At 40.4% G+C, this 18,662-nt stretch overlaps 1 protein-coding gene across 2 annotated transcripts in view; it reads right to left on the reverse strand.

The window, feature by feature from the left end:
• The window catches only part of ANXA4 (annexin A4), a 68,704-nt gene continuing 50,042 nt past the window's right edge, over positions 1-18,662 (reverse strand). For both annotated transcript variants that reach the window (XM_078056453.1, XM_036088272.2), the window contains exons 7-13: positions 17,830-17,909; positions 16,041-16,097; positions 11,044-11,137; positions 7,922-8,017; positions 7,305-7,363; positions 6,211-6,333; positions 1-1,066 (exon numbers count right to left, since the gene is read on the reverse strand). In XM_078056453.1, coding sequence (XP_077912579.1) covers positions 1,007-1,066; positions 6,211-6,333; positions 7,305-7,363; positions 7,922-8,017; positions 11,044-11,137; positions 16,041-16,097; positions 17,830-17,909 — 569 coding nt within the window. In that variant the 3' untranslated portion in view covers positions 1-1,006. The remainder of the gene's footprint in view (positions 1,067-6,210; positions 6,334-7,304; positions 7,364-7,921; positions 8,018-11,043; positions 11,138-16,040; positions 16,098-17,829; positions 17,910-18,662) is intronic.

An 18,662-nucleotide genomic window follows, 5' to 3' on the forward strand; every position in this document is an offset into this window, starting at 1 on the left:
TCATTTTAAAGATACCATGTTTTATTAAAATTATTTTTCCATGTTGTATACAAACTGAACTTTTGAATAAAATCAAGTACAACTACAGAATAATTTCAGAGTTGAAAGGCACAATGCAAATGTAAATTGCTACAAATCAACAAAATTGGAAAACATTTTAAAAATTATTTTTAGCACAAAAAAATTCCTTTAAGTAAATTCAGACCATTACACCATCACCAAAATAATACCTGGTTGGACACTTAATTTTTTTCCATTCATCTTCCAGCTAGATTAAGATGTTAACCATAATACTGTGGAATGTTCAGCATTTATGTTTGTTAACCACACATATATGATCCGTATAAGCACACTAAGAATTTAATTTGTTCAGACAAGTTGCTGATTTTGGTATACTTCAACCTGGAGAGAGTAAATAATCTTAATATAAGATGTGAGGAAGGAAGTCTCCCATGCAAACTTTTGTAGAGATCAACTAACAGTATAGACAAAATCTAAATAAAGGAGATTATTGGATGTCTTCAAAGTATGACCGTGTAAAATAGCAAATTGGATATTCTTATGAACTAAATGCTCACAATTTCAAATCAAGAAATTACTAGCCACTTTGAGAATGCAATTAGGGAAGCAGAGTGATTTTAGGACAGTCTTTCAATCTTCCACTTTAATAGTTTTTCACCAAAACCATGAAATAAATTTAATACATTCCAATTTCTGTGAAACACAGATGAGGAAGAAATCTGTTAAAAACATGGAGTACATTTTTATTTCTAACTTTAAATCTCCTGTTAGGTTTTATAAGCTTTGAAATGCAAGTACAGCTTTAAAGCATCATAATGAGTAATTATAGATGAGTAATAATACAGCCAGTCAATATCCTAGGAAGCATCTGTAGGCATTTTAATTGGAAATAAGCAACGAGATAAGGCTAATAGTAGTGCAGAAAAATGAACTTAAAAAAAAATTCAAAGTGTTGGGAATCCTCCTATCCTTCTTGGATTTTATTTTAATCATCTCCTCCACAGAGAATGAGCAGTACCTTCCTGTAGTCTCCAGATGTGTCTCCCTGGGGGCAAGCGAAGCAAATGTACAGTCAGATAAATGGGTTTCGACATGGAATACACAGTTCAGAGCCATCTGTGTTAACTTTTTCAATCTTGTCTGGCTTTTTCTCAGAGAGGTGTTTTTTAAAAATAACATGTTATTTTTTTATTGCAAAAATAATACATGTTCAATGTAGAGAATAAAGACCTAAAAGAAAAACATAAAAATCCTAATTCCACCAATCCAGAGATGACTATTCTTAACATTTTGGTGTGTGCATATCCTCCCAGACTTTTTTCTATGTGTGTAGGTTTCTGTGTGATGGGCCTATAGTGTTCTGTATTCTGCTTTTTTTACATAATGTAGACTATTTCCCTGTTTTAATTTATTAAATATTCTTCTACAACATCATTCTTTAATGGTTAAAAGGAATTCAATCGTATACAGGTAAAATAATTTATTTGATCACCCTCCCCCATTGTTAGATATTTGTTGTTTCCAGTTTTTCACTATTATAAACACTGTTGCAATAAGAATTATAGTTAAATTTTTGTGCATTTCTTGATGATTTAGTCAGGATAAATTTTCATAAAATGGGAATTACCAGATTAATCATCATGTATTTTCTTAAGCCTTTCAATATGTGTTGCAAAATAGCCTTCCAGAAAGGTGCTATAATTTCTACATACAATTTTTTATGGTCTAATTAATAGATCAATTTTTGCTTGTGTTTCATGGGCACTAGAAAAGAGGGAATCTCGGGGCGCCTGGGTGGCTGGGGTAGGTAAGTGTCCGACTCTTGATTTCCACTCAAGTCATGATCTCACGGTTGTGAGACTGAGCCCAGCATTGGGCTCCGTGTGCAGCGAGAGTCAGCTTGAGATTCTCTATCTCTCCCTCTCCCTCTGCCCCTCCCTCCTGCACTCTCTAAAATAACTAAATATATCTTAAAAAAAAAAAAAGATGGGGCGCCTGGGTAGCTCAGTCGGTTAAGCGTCTGCCTTCAGCTCTGGTCGTGATCCCAGGGTTCTGGGAATGAGCCCCACATGGGGCTCCCTGCTCAGCGGGCAGTCTGCTTCTCCCTCTCCCTCTGCTCCTCCCCCTGCTTGTGTTCTCTCTCTCAAATAAATAAATAAAATCTTAAAAATAAATAAATAAATAAAGAGGGAATCTCTGTCTATAGGATTCAAAGTTTAATATATAAATCTATTAAAATAAATCTTAATATATCCTTCTTTATGCTTTGCCTCATCAATCTGCCAAAGAATAAGGATGTGTTTGTTAAACTCTATCTGGCATACTATTGCCATCAATATCTTCTTTTGGAGCTTCAAATTTCTTGTTTATAGATCTGAATGCAATATTGGCACCTAAAGTTTCATGCAACTTAATCTTGGTTGTGAATAGTTGCCTTTCTTAATATAAAGTAATCCATTTTTTCGTATTTAATGCTTTTTCTCCTTAAATTCTTCTTTTTCCTGATAGTGTAATCCCTGCTTTCTTTTTTATATTGTCAAATGTAAACTGCCTTTATTTTAAGCTACTTTCATGTCACTGTGGTTTAGTTGTTCCTTATAAACAGCACAGACTTGGATTTTACATTTTTATATAACCTGAGGGCTTATTTATAACTTACATTTTGTCTTACTTCTGTCATTTTTTCTATTTTTTTAAAGGATTCTATTTATTTATTTGTCAGAGAGAGAGAGCACACACAAGCAGGGGGAGAAGCAGGTTTCCTGCTGAGCAGGGAGCCCAACGTGGGTCTTGATCCCAGGACCCTGGGTTCATGACCTGAGCCGAAGGCAGATGCTTAACTGACTGAGTCACTCAGGTATCCCTGTCATTTTTTCCATTATTGACATATTTTATATATCTGTTCTCATCCTTCTGACAACTGTTATTAAATGGGCAATATATTCTTTATTTTTAATCTTTTCCAGTGTTGTGTGTGTACACATATATATTTACATATTTATATATATATATATAAACATATAATATAAATATATTTATAGTGATGTTGCCTGAGCCGATCAATATTTTTGTACCCCATCATTTTAGTGCCTGTATAGTATTATATCGTATAAATTTTCCATAATTTATTTGAGTCATCCCCTATTGGTTAACAAAAATAATAATATATAATGAATTATGTACCATAAGTATATACCATATAATTTATAAAATATAAATAACATAAAGTAATATAAATATAAATAATACTAAGATAAAATATAGGGACCCCTGGGTGGCTCATTCGTTAAGCGTCTGCCTTCGGCTCAGGTCATGATCCCAGGGTCCTGGGATCAAGACCCGCATCAGGCTCTCTGCTCCACAGGAAGCCTGCTTCTCCCTCTCCCACTCCCCCTGCTTGTGTTCCCTCTCTCACTGTGTCTCTTTCTGTCAAATAAATAAATAAAATCTTAAAAAAAAAAAGAAAAAAGAAAAAGGTAAATGACCTTTAAAAAAATAAGATAAAATACAATATTTAGTTGACTTTTTTCACATTTTGTGAGATGATTTTATTCAAATTCTTTCATAAATATGGTAAAATATATATAACAAAATTTGCCATTTTAACCATTTAAAGTGTATAATTCAATGGCACTAATTCACATTGTTGTGTAACCATCATCACTATTTCCAAAACCTTTTCATCTCCCTTACTCTGTAACCCACTAACCAATAACCTTCCATTTCCTTTCTCCCCCAGCTCCTGGTAACCTCTAATCTACTTTCTGTCTCTGTGAATTTACTTATTCTAAATATTTTGTGTAAGTACACAGAATCATACAGTATTTGTCCTTTTGTGTCTGGTTTATTCCACTCAGCATGTTCCAAAGGTACATCCATGTACCAGAAACTTCATTCCTTTTTATGTATGTATATACCTCATTTTGTTTATCCATTCATCTGTTGCTGGATATTTAGGTTGTTGCCACCTTTTGCTATTATGAATAATGTTTACATTAGTGTACAAGTATCTGTTAGAGTCCCTGTTTTCATTTCTTTTGAGTATATAGCAGTGAGTGGAATTGCTGGGTCATTTGGTAATTCTACGTTTAACTATTTTTTTAAATATTTAACCCTTTGAGGAAGTGCCAGACTGTTTTTCACAGTGTCTGCACCATTTTAAGTCCACACCAGCAATGTACAAAGGTTCCAATTTCTCCATATCCTCCCCAACATTTGTTATTTTCTGTTTTTGTTTTTTAAGATTATAGTCATCCTAGTAGGTATGAAGTGGTATTTCACTGTGGTTTTGATCTGCATTTCCCTAATGATTAATGATGTTAAGCATCTTTTTGTGTGCTTATTGGCCATTTGTTCATCTTCCTTGGAGAAATGTCTATTCAAATCCTTTGTCACTTTTAAATTGGGTTGTTTGTCTTTTTGTTGAGTTGTAGAAAACATTTTATATATTCTGGATAGTAAACCCTTACTAAATATGACTTGCAAATATTTTCTCCCATTCTGTGGATTAATGCATTTTTATTTTATTATTTTCTCTAAAGAAATTCCTAAACCTATAATAGCTAAGTAAGAGGTATATTTTATTTTTTTAAACATTTATTGCTGGGGTGCCTGGGAGGCTCAGTCAATTAAGGGTCTGACTCTGATTTCAGCTCAGGTCATGATCTCGGGGTCCTGTGATTGAACCTTGCATCAGGGTCTGAGCTCAGCAGGGAGTCCAATTCTCTCTCTCTCTCTCCCCTTCTGCTCCTCCCCCCACTCACACACCCATGCTCTCTCTCTCTCTCAAATAAATAAAAAATATTTTTTAAAAAATAACAAACATTTATTGCCAAGCTGCCTCCCAGAAAGGTTAGACCAGTTTACAGTCCTGCCATAAGAGATGGTGAATTTTCCCCAAGCCCTTCTCAATGCTGGTTATGATCTCTTTAAACTTTGTTAAGGTATAAGGTGAAAGACGGTGATTTGTTTTTACTTACAATTCATTGTATATTATTGGTATTAATCATTCTATATATTTATTGTCCTTTGTGAAGTAAGTGCATGTTTTCTTTTTGGATTTTTTCCTTTTTCTTAGTGATTTGTAGAAGCTCTTCATATAGGGATATTAACTCTATATTATATAGTATAAATATATTTTCCCATAACTTCCCTTATAGTCATCCTTGAATCTAAAAAGTATTTTACTTACAGCTAGCTATATTTCAGCTCTGCAAAATAAAGTTACCTCATAGAAGGTCCAAAAATAGAAACAAGTCCCTAAATGCTTTATATACATAGTAACAAACTCAGCAGCTCAAATCACCTCATAATTATACTCTGCAAGCTATGTGTAGGATTCAGAATATTTAATTCACGGATCAAATCCTGATTTGAAGTTTACTGTGCAGGCAACACCAGCTTCTAGGGAAGTGGGTCTTGGCTTCATATTCATGAGACCCTTCTGGCTTCCTCAGGAAGCGAAATCCCAGTAATGAGGGGTTTTGAGGGATGAGTCATTTCTCGTCACCCCTGTGCCAGGTTAGGACTCCCGGAAGTCTGCTGCCAGGTACGGAAAGGCAGCAATCCAGGGTAACTAACATGCTTTTCCGTGTTTTCAGCGGACCTCAGCTGGCCTGGGATAGGGTTCTGGATGACCGATTTAGTTGTATACCTTCCACCGTAAGCAGGTAGACAAAGAAACTGCATTGTTAAAACTATTCATTAAAATATACTCTTTCTCTGTCTGGGGTTAACATGAAATAATTACTATATTCAGAAGGCAAACACTTCCAGCTTTTAACCTGGCAGAGATTTAAACATCTGTGTGAAAGGAGAGAAACTGGAAATACCTGAATTAGAGTACCATCTTTATTTATTTATTTATTTATTTTAAAGATTTTATTTATTTATTTGAGAGAGAGAGAATGAGAGAGAGAGCACATGAGAGGGGGGAGGGTCAGAGGGAGAAGCAGACTCCCTGCCGAGCAGGGAGCCCGATGCGGGACTCGATCCAGGGACTCCAGGATCATGACCTGAGCCGAAGGCAGTCGCTTAACCAACTGAGCCACCCAGGCACCCTAGAGTACCATCTTTAAAGGGGATGCTATCTGCCAGAGAGCAGCTAAGAAGTGTCTGAATGCCCAGGTTAGAACTCCATTCTTTCCTCCGAGCTTTCCCCTGGGCCAAGGCTGGGCTCTCGTGACCTACCTTGATGAAGGAGTACAGAGACTTTCCATAGAGCCTCTTGAAGTTTTCCCGGATGTCCATCATATCAATCTCTGCTCGAGAAACCATAATTCTAATGAGGGTTTCATCATCGGTGCCCAAGCCCTAAGGAAGAAAACAAGATCCATGCTGGTTTTCAGACGGTGTTCTTCTTTAGCTTATCAAGGCAAATCTCTCTGCATGGCTCTCCTGATGATGTCCTTTGCACCACAACCTTAGAAAGCCTGTGGAATACTCCTCACCACAGTGTTCAAGGCTTTCCAACGTTCTGTGTTCTGACCAGAGAAGACCACTCCCTGCCACTGGAGACATACTCTCAATTCTCAGCCTGCTGCCTCGCCTGCAGATTCCTCCCCCTGAATGTCCTCCTTCCCTCCCCAGCCTTACCATCCTTCCTACCATATGAAATCCCCCCATATAAAGCTTCCTTGAAGGTCCTGCTCACAGATACCAACTTCTTTATATAGTCTTTTCTGATCCTCACCCCCTCAACAAATATTGAAAAAAAAAAATACTCTTTTTTCTGTGTTCCTATATATTTGGGTCCTCAACTACTGTCTTACATCCTATTTTGTTCTTGTTGGTGTTCTGCCCATACCTGCCTTCCCCTTCCTACCTTTTGATCTCTCCTGCACCTCCCATGGTTCCCAGCAAGGGTGTCTGCACACAGAGTATAATGCATGGTTAGGAGCCTGGGCTCTGAAGCCAGACTGCCAGTGTTTGCATCCCTGTTCCGTTACATCCTCACTGAGGACCTTGGACAAACTGCCTACCTCCCTATGCCTCATTTTTCTCATCTGTAAAATGGGGGTTAACAACAGTACCTGCCCCATATAGCTGTTGTAGGGATAAAATTAATCCATATGTATATGGCACTAGGAATAGCGATCACTATTATTATTAAGTACTCAATAAATATTACCTAGTATTATCATTAGCAGGCACTCAGTGAAGTATTTGATGAACTGAATATCTCAGGCTGATTTTGGTTAATTTGTGTGAGAAACATAAATAAACATGAAGGCAGACACAAGACAGGTTGGGGTCATTCAGATGCTAAAAATGAGGCCATTTACCTTCATAGATTTATAAAGCCTTTCAGCAAAATATGCAGATTTGTTCCTCATGCACTTTACTGTTAAGAGATGAAAAAAAGAAATAAAAAATCACAGATAAAATCTATGAGAAAAAAGTGACAGTTGTTCCCCCTGTTTCTACAAGGTATGAAATAGTATCTCTTGATTGCTTTGTCGGAAAAATTTTAGTCCAACAATGTTTTATGAACATAGACCATGGAGAAGTAATTACTAAAGTAATTAATTGGAGAAATAATAAAGGTAATTAAAGCAAAAGGCAGCATACAGTTTCAAAATGATTACTATCTACACCATATGAAACTGTTATTAGTTCTAACCATTCATAGACTTGCAAGATGCAGCTACTGTAGGATTATCTTTCCAGCATACTGAGATCTAAAGGCACAGAGGATATAAGATATATAAAGCTACATAATACAATAACAATCAGATCATATATAATACTTCTTGTTTAAAATTCTGGATCTCATTATGAGTGATTTAAACATTTTTTTTAATCCCTGAAAACAAAAAACTATATCTCCATGACAACAAACTGGTAAGGAGGACAGTCTATAAACATTTGTTTCTCTGCTCCCCGCCCCCTACCAGCTTACCTATGGCCAGCAGAGTATCTTCAAAACTACCAGATGTTTCAGATTTAATACTCTGCTCAATATCCTTCTGTGATATCCTTTTGTATTCATCAAACACTACAAACAATAACAAAGTGGAATTATAAATAATAAAAAAAGAATAGAGGAAACGAAAATTTATGGAGGGAATGAGCATCTTTCTAGAGCTCACTCTTTATTCTTTGGCATACATCAAGAGGAAATTAATTAGCAATGTCAGTGAGAACCCAAGAGGCATGTGGCAAGTGGAATGGGTACTGGAGAGGACGAAGGACTATTGTGCCTCTCGGAGGATATCAGGCAAGCCCTTTCCCTTATTTGGGACCCCGCTCTCTCACACATAAAATGGAGATAATGTCTGGAGAGATTTGCTTTCTTTTCTCATTGTTCCCTTAATGAGCAGAACATGTCTTTTTGTAATTTTGGCCCTGGAAATCACCTGTATATTCACCTTCCTTTTGGCTCATCAAAACTAGAGCAATTCAACCCCTTCAAGACTGAGTTACATTTGATAACCAAATGGCTGCATCTTTTAATAGACTGTAACATAATTTTTTTTTCACTTTTTGCCAAATATTTTTGAATGTGATAAACCTATTTTCCTCTTACTGCCTTCTTCTGGAGCTTCTTAGAGTGGATATTTATCTTCTTAACATTGCTTTCTTTGGGGTGCTGCCCCAGGCCCCCCATCAGGGTGATTCTCACAGGGCTGTCAATCCAGGGACACCCCTGCCCCCTAACATACACCATAAGCTCTACCAAGTGAGTGGGCAGTTCACTGAACCAGAACCAGTCTTACCCTCCTGGGGATTTTTAAATTGAGCAGATCGTGGTGATGGCCAAAAGGACTGAGTCATCTTTAACCCTAGAGAACATAGGATTCACCTGGGAAACCTGGGAGACTTCCTAGATGTCACTTTCAGGGATTTTAAGTCAGCCAGTCTGAAGTAGGGGTTCAAGAATCAGCATTTTCAACGAAGACCAGACTTTGGGAAACTGCCTTACAAATAAAATATGTGACTCCCTTCCACTGAGATCCCCAGATCTGCCTTGATTTCTGTACTTCCTGGAAATGTTTGGCTCTCCCTTCAATTCAGTGAGCCACCAGTATTTTCCATTTTCCCTCTTGTCCCATTCTGTATTATTTCTTCTTCTTACTTAAGTTGGAGTCTGTGTCTATTGCTTAGGATCAAAAGATCTAATTGACACATTTCCTTTTTTTTTTTAAAGATCTTATTTATTTTTGTGCATGTGAGCACGAGAGAGAGAGAGAGAGAGAGAGAGAGAGAGAGAGAGCGCGCAAGCACATGAGCGGGGGGGGGGGGGGGGGGGCAGAGGGAGAAGCAAACTCTCCATTGAGCAGGGAGCCCGATGCGGGACCGATCCCAGGACCCTGGGATCATAACCTGAGCCGAAGGCAGACGCTTAACGGACTGAGCCACCCAGGCGCCCTAATTGACACATTTTCTAAGCCTTAGTTTTCTCCACTGTAAAATGGGGGAAATAATGGCTGCCCCAATGGGATGTTGCAACAAACAATGCCTGTAATATGCTTAGCACTGGGGGCGTCTGGACGGCTCAGTTCGCTAAGCATCTGCCTTCAGTTCAGGTCATGGTCCCAGCGTCCTGGGATTGAGACCCGCATTCGGGCTCCTTGCTCAGCGGGGAGCCTGCTTCTCCCTCTGCCCGCAGCTCCCCCTGCTTGTGCTCTCTCTCTTTCTGTCAAATAATAAAAAAAAAAATCTTTAATATGCTTAGCACTGCACCTAGAAGATAATTAATAAAACCTTAGTTATTTGAATCCTCACTATTATTGTTGGTTGGTAAAAAAATTATGAAGTTTTCTTTATCCCAAGAGTGCTTAGATTTTCTTCCAGTGGTTTACAAGCAGATATTTTATAACTTCCCAACAACTGACTTGGGCCTAGAAGTGAAAATTGTTATTTGCATTTTTTGAGGACCTGCAGTTCTTGGAAAATACCACCAGGGGGAGATTTATGTACTTAGTCATCCGGCAAGGAAGGGAAGGCGAAGAAATAGGGAGCTCAGTCAGAAGTTGGTGCATCTGATGGTAGCCCATGACATTTATTAACAGGTGTAATCACCTATTTTTAGTCACTGTGGAATATCCGAAAAAAATGCAACTTCCAAATGTGTTGTAATTTTCAATTATGTTTTCAATTTACTGAACTCATTCTCAAATTTCCCATAGGTTTTGTAAATTGTGTGTGATTATAAGGCATGGTGGGCTTCAAAAATGATGATGCAACGTAAAGACCTAAAGAACTTACATAAAAGATGAAATATCTTATTAAATCCTTATTGCTGTTTACAAGAAGAAAATAAACCTGACGACAAATGTGCTACAATTTTTTTCCCCAAAGAAGTTAAAAGCACATTACAAAGACTAAGCATTATCAGAAGCAAATTAGAAACATTACACATAGGAAATAAAATTTGGAATTATCCACTATTTATCTTATGCAACATATTCCCTAAAGAAATCACTTCTATTAACTTTACAACTTGGATATTAACTAGGGATAAATGTCAACCAACAATTTTATTTTTTTTGCTCACTGATGTACTGAAGATTTTTTCTTACGTAACTAAAATGAAATGGGGCTGCTTTAGAAAAAGGACTGACCGTGAAGGTTTGGTTTCCTACAAACAGAAATGCCAAACTCCTATTAATATGTTGTATATCTGCTAATTATTCATAATTAAGCTTTCAGCGGGCACCTGGGTGGCTCAGTCGGTTAAGCGTCTGCCTTCAGCTCAGGTCATGATCTCCGGGTCCTGGGATCGAGCCCCATGTCGGGCTCCCCGCTCAGTGGAGAGTCTGCTTCTCCCTGTCCCTTTCCCTCTGCTCCTCCCCCTCACTCATCCTCTCTCTCTCAAATAAATGAAATCTTTAAAAAAAGAAAAAAAGAAATTGGCCCTCATGCACATCGTTGTACTCATACATCTCCAAGGTAAAACATCTAGGACAATTCAGTACAATCTGTTCTTTGTACAAGTAAAGGGGGAAAATTCTCAATTAATAATGGACAATAGTTTTCATCGTCTCTCATTTTCTTTGGAAGATGAGGCAAGCGCCTTACCATGCAACAGATGATTTCGGTTCCGGGAACAGAGAACAGTTAGAAATTTCACCTCATCTGTCCCCCACTTCTTCTCTCCAGCCTCATACAGGTCCTGAAGCCAAACAAAGCACAAGTTTAAGCCATCACAGAGAAGGTGCCAGGAAACATGCAAATATTTCCAGAACATCAAAGAGTTGAGCTGGCTTTGTTTTATTTTGTTGGTGATGGGTGTGGGAATGCTCTTTGTGATGAGTGGCAATGACTCAAGATTTTTCCTTAGGTATAAAACTAATGGGACCTTGGGGCGCCTGGCTGGCTTAGTCAGTTAAGCATCCGATTCTTGATTTCAGCTCAGGTTATGATCTCAGGGTCTTAAGATTGAGCCCCGCCTTCGCTCCGTGCTGGGCGTGGAGCGTGCTTAGGATTCTCTCCCTCCCTCTGCCCCTTCCTGCCCCGGCCCCCAAAAAAGACTAATGGGAAAGTCAGAGCAAGCACCAGCAGCTCCCAATATACGGACTACATAGTTCTCTCTTTTTCTTTTTTTAAAGATTTTATTTCTAAGTAGTCTCTACACCCAACGTGGGGCTTGAACTCACAACCCTGAGATCAAGAGTCACATGCTCCACTGACTGAGCCAGCCAGGTGCCCCCATTGTTTTATCTTAAGAGCTAAAAGGCATGCCCTAGACTAGCTGTTCTGTACAGCAGCCACCAACCAAATGTGGCTATTTACATTTTTTTTTAAAGATTTTATTTACTTATTTGACAGAGAAAAAGAGAGCACAAGCAGGGGGAGCGGTAGGCAGAGGGAGAGTGAGAAGCAGGCTTCCTGCTGAGCAGGGAGTCCGATGCGGGGGCTCGATCCCAGGGCCCTGGGATCATAACCTGAGCCGAAGGCAGACGCTTAATGACTGAGCCACCCAGGCGCCCTGGCTATTTACATTTTAACTAAGATTAAATTAAATTAAAAATTCACTCTTCAATCATACTAGCTATATTTCAAGTGCTCAGTGGCCACATGTGGCTGGTCTGACTGAGAAGTTGAATTTTAAATTAAATTAAATTTAGTTAATTAAAACTAGCTAGTGGCTACCCATACTAGACAACGCCAATGTAAACATTTTTAGCATCACAGAAAGTTCTATCGGACAGCACTGCTCTGGAATGATCTGTGATTTGCTTGAGGCTACGGAAGATCTCACAGTAGAACCAGGACCCATTAGTAATTGCTTACATTCCTTTTTTTTTTTTTTTTCATAATTGCTTATATTCCAAACAGGTAGGACTATAAGAAATTCTGGTCGCTTTAACTACATTACTGATAAATCAAAACTAGTATTCCTATCACCTTACTGCTATTTAAAAAAACAAAGAAAATAGGGGTGCCTGGTGGCTCAGTCGTTGAGCATCTGCCTTCGGCTCAGGTCATGATCCCAGGGCCCTGGGATCGAGCCCCACATCGGGCTCCCTGCTCCATAGGAAGCCTGCCTCTCCCTCTCCCACTCCCCCTGCTTGTGTTCCTTCTCTCGCCATGTCTCTCTCTGCCAAATAAATAAATAAAATCTTTAAAAAAAAATAAACAAAATAGCAAGTGTTGGCGAGGATGTAGAGAAACTGGAACCCTGTGCGGTTGATGAGAATGGAGAATGACGCAGCTGCTATAGAAAACAGTATGGTTGTTCCTGAAAAAATTAAAAATAGAATTACCACAGGATCTAATACTACTACTTCTGAGTATACAGCAAAAAGAACTGAAAGCAGATCTTTACAGAGATATTTGTATACCATGTTCATAGCAGCATTATTCACAATAGCCAAAAGGTAGAAGCAACCCAAACTGTCCATTGACATGTGAACGGAAAAGCAAAGTGTGGGTGTACGCACGCAACGGAACGCTATGCAGCCTTACAAAGGAAGGGAATTCTGGCACAGGCTGCAACACGGATGAACCTTGAGGACATTGTGCTAAGTGAAATAAGCCAGTTACACAAACACTGAATACTGTGTGATTAACTTGTATGAGACCTCTAGAGAGGTCAAACTTCTAGAAACAGGAAGCCAAATTGTGGTTGTCAGTGGCTGGGGGGAGGGAGAGATGAGGAGTTGTTTAATGGGTATAGAGTTTCAGTTCTGTGAGGTGAGAAAGTTCTGGAGATGGGCTGTACAAGAATGTGCATAGAGTTCACACTACTGAACTGTATACTTAAAAACAGTCAAGATGGCAAATTTTATGTTATGTGTATTTTATTAAAAACAAATGTTTTTAAACTCTTTATTTATAATCAGCAGCTGGCTTGTTAAATTTTTCAAAATGCCCTTATTTGACACATTTTGTCACTCTGTGGGCTTACTTCCATCTCCTCATTCTTCGCTTCTTTGTCTAATTTCCTCACTGCTTTAGAGTCAGTTCACAGAACCATGGAATTTTAAAGCTCGAAGGGCACAAAGGCTTCATCTAAGTAGTAAAGTAATAAACTGTAAAATTCAGATTTCCATTGAAGATCATTTCTCATGAGCCCCTCTAGCTCCCTTTATCTCTTCTTGCTCTTCATTCGGCTTCATGTTCATCTGTTATTTTCTCACTTTTTTTTTTTTAGCTCTTGTTTCATTGAAATCTGTTTTTCTCTCAACCTGAAATCTGTGTCTTCCTTACAGTATGGCTACGTTTGCCTCCCTTCCTGCTTCTGTGTATTCACAGGCCACATGGTGTTTGGGCTGAGGCATTTGTGGCTTTTCATGCTCTTCCATTCTTAAATGATGAGCAGCCTATCCGGATATGGTTTTTCCCTCCAGAACAAGGTGAGTGGATTCTTCCTGAAGCGCCTCACTTTTTATTTGCATGGATTTCAAGCAGGAGCACCAGTTGCTTGTCCACGGAGGGCAGCCAAGACACAGGAGTTCCCTGAGGAATTTCTTCCCGTTTGCATGAAGCCACTGTGCCTGCTTCTGGCTTGGAGCTGGGGGGGATCAGCAGCTTTTCTGGGGTAGAAATGTCTTTCCGGAGTCGTTGGCCCAGGTTCGCTGCCCATCTGGCATTTTAATGGCTCTCCTCCATAGTTTCCAGTGTTGCTGCAGATTTTCCCTATTTTTATATTTGCTGGTTTGTTTGTTTTTCAGAAGGGAATCAAAATGTGTCATCTAGCCAAAACTCGTAAGGGCATTTTTAATGTCATTTTACTATATCACAAGTTTCTTTCTAAAGTGGGAATTCTGAGTGCTCCTGGTTATGTCCTTCAGTGCAAGTTTCATCCCAAGAACAGATACAATTGGACTTGCTGGATAACAGCCTCTATATTTTTAGATTTCTACCTTTTATAAGTAACCATTACCTAATTCCACCTGCCCTGATCATTCTTCTCATCTCAAACTCACTTACTTTCCTCTGTCAAAATCAAGATATAATACCCACTGTTTGCAAATACTCCCCTTGTTGCTGATACAAGTCACAGAGCAAAGGCTGAAAAGGTTTTCCTCCTGTTTTATCCTCTAAGAGCTGAAATCTCAGCTGCAGTTGTTCTTAAATTCCTCACCTCTTGGTAAAGACTTGAAAGGATCCAGAAAAACCTACTCTGAGCTCTACTCCCTCTGTCCAACTTCCCCAGCCCAAACTTACTTGGAAGCCCCTTTTCACCCCGATCACTCCCAAGGGGAACTGTGCTCCTTGAAGAGCCCCTAAAACATTTGTTCATTGAATTGCATGGTTTTAAAAAATTAGACCTGGATTCTAAGAGCCCAATTCCACCAGCTATGTGATCTGGGACAAGTTATTTAAATCTTTGCATCAGTTTCTTAATCTCTAAAGCATACGAAATAATAATATCTACTCCACAGATGTGTTGTAAGGAAAAAGCATAAGGTTGTTAATGCAATGCCTGGCACCTAGGAGACCCATCAGAAACCGACGGTGGGTATAATGTCTCCGGAATAAATTGCTCACTAACTCTTCATTTAATTTGAGATTCACCCGGGCTATGGAGGCTCCTTCCAACATGCTTCCAAAAATGCTGTCCTTGAGGTAGCTGAAATTCACATAAGCATCCTGGAGTTCCAATGTCTTCAATACTTCCTCCCTCCTCAAAGCTTCTGGATTAAAGGCAATTTCCTATTTCTCCAGTATGGGATGGGCCCCTCTGTATCCTCAGAACTCTTATGACACGATTACCCCTCTCCCTTCTGGTGAAAGCAATAGGTTCTTTCCTGTAGAATCCATAGTGATTCATTCCTCACATACTGAATGGGACCAATCCTTCCCTGTGGTTGTATGTCGGTTAAGAGTACAGGGTCTAGATCCAAAATGCCCAGGTTCAAACCCTAGTTCTTCCATGTATTATCTGTGAACTTGAGCAAGGAACTGGACTACTGTAAGCCTCAATTCCCTCATCCATAAAATGGGGATAGCAGTACTTGGTTCGTGGGGTTATTGCAAGGATTCAACGACATACTTCGTGTCAAGAGCTCACAACAGTGTTTGGTACCTGGTAAGGACCTGTTTTTTATTAACTATTGTAATTAGTGTTATCTGGCCACAGTAAATGAATCGGGGTTGGTGCCAGGGCAGCCATCAGTGGGCTGGGCACCAGGGAAACAACTGCTTCTTGCGGTTGGATATTAATTTTACCCCACAGGGTACACACTGTGCCAAGCTCTTTTACACAGGTTCTATCAAACATTCTCTCTGGGGAAGTAAAAATGCAAGGTAAACAAAGCATAGGCAGGTCCCTTCACCTCCAGGTGATTCAGAAGACACTCCATGGTTCTCTGGGGTGGCCATACCATGATCTCAATGTCAAGAACCCAGGGATCTTATATAATAATGCCCTGTGTCACCCCAAGCCCCAGGTATATTTCTGCAAGAAATTTCTGCTATTAAAGGTCATCTGTGGGAATCTTTTTTTTTTTTTTTTATAGAACATATCCCAGCCTGGCCAATATACACTGAAATATAAATATAAAAGGGAATCCACCAACTAAGGCCTTACTGGCAAAAGAAAAGAAAGAAACTGCAGTTCTACTAACCTGAGCATCCTGTCTCATGAGAGCATCATCCAGATAATTTCCTTCGTCCCTGCCACCCTGAGAAAAACAAAGCAAAGAGAATGAGACAGTATCCATGAAGACAGAATGTCTGGGAACCCAAGGACATGGTCATTAGACTGAATGCCAACAGGGGTCACACTTCCAGCCTAGGGAGGGATGAATGTGCTTCCATTATTCCTGTGGCTCTAACCTGTGCCTAGAAAACATTACCAACCAGAGAGCCAGCGATTCCTGAATGCTGCCCAGGTGTCTATGCCAGGAGAAGCGAAGGAAGTGAACCCCGCCTGCTGACAACCCCCTCCCCTGCACCCCCCCCCCCACGCCTATGTCTTCCTAGCTGACCAAGGCCTTCCTAACTGGCAAATCTACATTGATCAATTCTGCCAAACAGGGGCTGGGAACAGAAGAAAATCAAGAGTCTAGGACCAGCGGTGGGGCTTAAGGAGCATGTGAAAATGCTCCATCCCTCACGGACACCAGCTCCCGGGGACGGCGGGGTTAAAGCCTTGGAGGAAGGCTTAAGGAGCCACAAAACAGGCGACTTTCCTCTGGTTTGTTAGACTATTTTTATTTGCTATGCTGTCTCAATATTCTATGGTCTAGGCATGGCTTGGCAGAATGCTAAATCTGGGAGGCAAAGAACAAAATGGGTAGGAAATAAGAAAAGCAGGCTGGCGTTATTAAGTATCAGAGACAGGGGAGAGAGAGGGTGGGAGATGATTTCCAGGGTCCTGCTTTGTTGGAAGAAGAGCAACAGTATTAACAGAAACAGGCAAGTCAGGAAAATGAGCCGGTTTGGGGGGTGGGGGCGGCGGAGAGAAATGAGTTCAGATTTAGGTTAGGAGGCCTGATTTGAGGAAGCACCTTAGAAAGCAGTGAGAAATGAGAGTCTTATACTCAGGAAGGAGGTCAAGATAAAGACAAAATTTGGAAGTCAGGTGAAATATCTCATGGATGCATCATCTATTTTCTGGCACCTCTGATCCCACACTAGCCCAGTCCTGCTTTATTTCTCATCTGGAATATTGAAGTAACGACCTACCTGGCCTCCCAGCCTCCAGTTCAACTGATCTTACACACCACTATTACATTACTCTTCTGAAAATGCAGTTCCCTCCAGCATTCCCAAACCTTCAGTGGCTCCCTACTACTCTTGCAACAAGGGATCCCAGGTCTTCCTTCCACCTTGCTCCTAGAATTGCCTGCCAACTGCTCAGTCGGTTGTTGACTGACATGAAACACCCCATGGTTCCTGCCTCCTTGCCTCTTTCTGGCTGTTCTTCCTGTGTGTGATGCACCCACCTACACCTCTGCTTCTTGAAATCCTAGCAAACCTCCAGGTCCTCTCCAAACCGGCACCTCTGTCATGAAGGCTTTTCTTTTGTTTCTGCAACCAGACTCTCTCCTTGAACCTTCTTTTTACTCTGTTCCTCTCCTTGGGCACTTTTCCTGCTTTTATTACAGCAACCTGTGTACCTGATATATAAATATAATATTTATATATGTGATAATATAAACTCATAAAGCAAGGGTATCTGGCATGTATTAGGTACTTGTATATGCAAATTTGAATAAATGGGTATGCGTGACTACCCAGAGTCTCTAAAAGAAAGAAGATGAAAACAACAGACAGGCCCAAGAACAACACCTGGGGAATATTCACATTTGGGAGGATGAAAGGATGAGAAAGTCTGGAGAAGAGATAAGGAGTGAGCGCCCCAAAGAACTCAACCCCTGTCAGAAGCAGCCCACAGAGGGAGCGACTCACAGCGGACAGAGACACCAGCACCCTCTGGAACATGAACGAAGTGTCAGAGCGAATGTCATCTTCAAGGCTCCGCCCATACTCTGGCAAGAGAGCAAAATGAGCTGCATCAGGAGAGAGTCCTGCCCAGGACCGCGTCCTGCTGCAGAGCCGTCTGCCCTCCCCAGGATGAGCCAGTTTACTGAAGCAGCTCCTCATGAGGGTTTTCACCCTGCACACAGTTTTTCAAAAACTGAACGCTGATGAAATGGTCAAGGTAGGATTAGAGGAAACAAGATGTTCCTGTTCCTTAACATGGGAGGTCGAGGGGTGCCTGGGTGGCTCAGTTGGTTAAGCCTCTGCCTTCAGCTCGGGTCATGATCCCGGGGTCCTGGGATGGAGCCCCGCATCCGGCTCCCTGCTCTGCGGGGAGCCTGCTTCTCCCTCTGCCTCTGCCTGCCATTCCCCCTGCTTGTGCTCTCTATCTCTCTGTCAAATAAATAAATAAGTAAAATCTTTAAAAAAAAAATTTAAAAGAAAGAAAAAAAACATGGGAGGTCAAGAAGGCTGCGGCTGTAATCCTCCCTCTGTGGTTCCTACTGCCCAGGGCTCTGTCCTCACTGTGGTTCTCAGTGACATAGAGAATGGTGACGGTTGAAAGGAAAACAGAAAGCAGTTTCTGAACCCATGTTTGGGGACCTGCAGGGGGCTGTCAGGCCCAAATTCCAGCACGTGCCTTCTGAGAGTTTCCCCCAGAGAAGCTCTAACCCTTCACAGCCCCTCAGGTTTAGAAAACCTATATTCAGCAGACGTGGGGATCTGAGTGCTTGAACCAAGCTCCCAAGGTCTAGTATCTC

The sequence above is a fragment of the Halichoerus grypus genome, chromosome 10, assembly GCF_964656455.1.
Source record: "Halichoerus grypus chromosome 10, mHalGry1.hap1.1, whole genome shotgun sequence".
NCBI classification, from domain to species: domain Eukaryota; kingdom Metazoa; phylum Chordata; class Mammalia; order Carnivora; family Phocidae; genus Halichoerus; species Halichoerus grypus.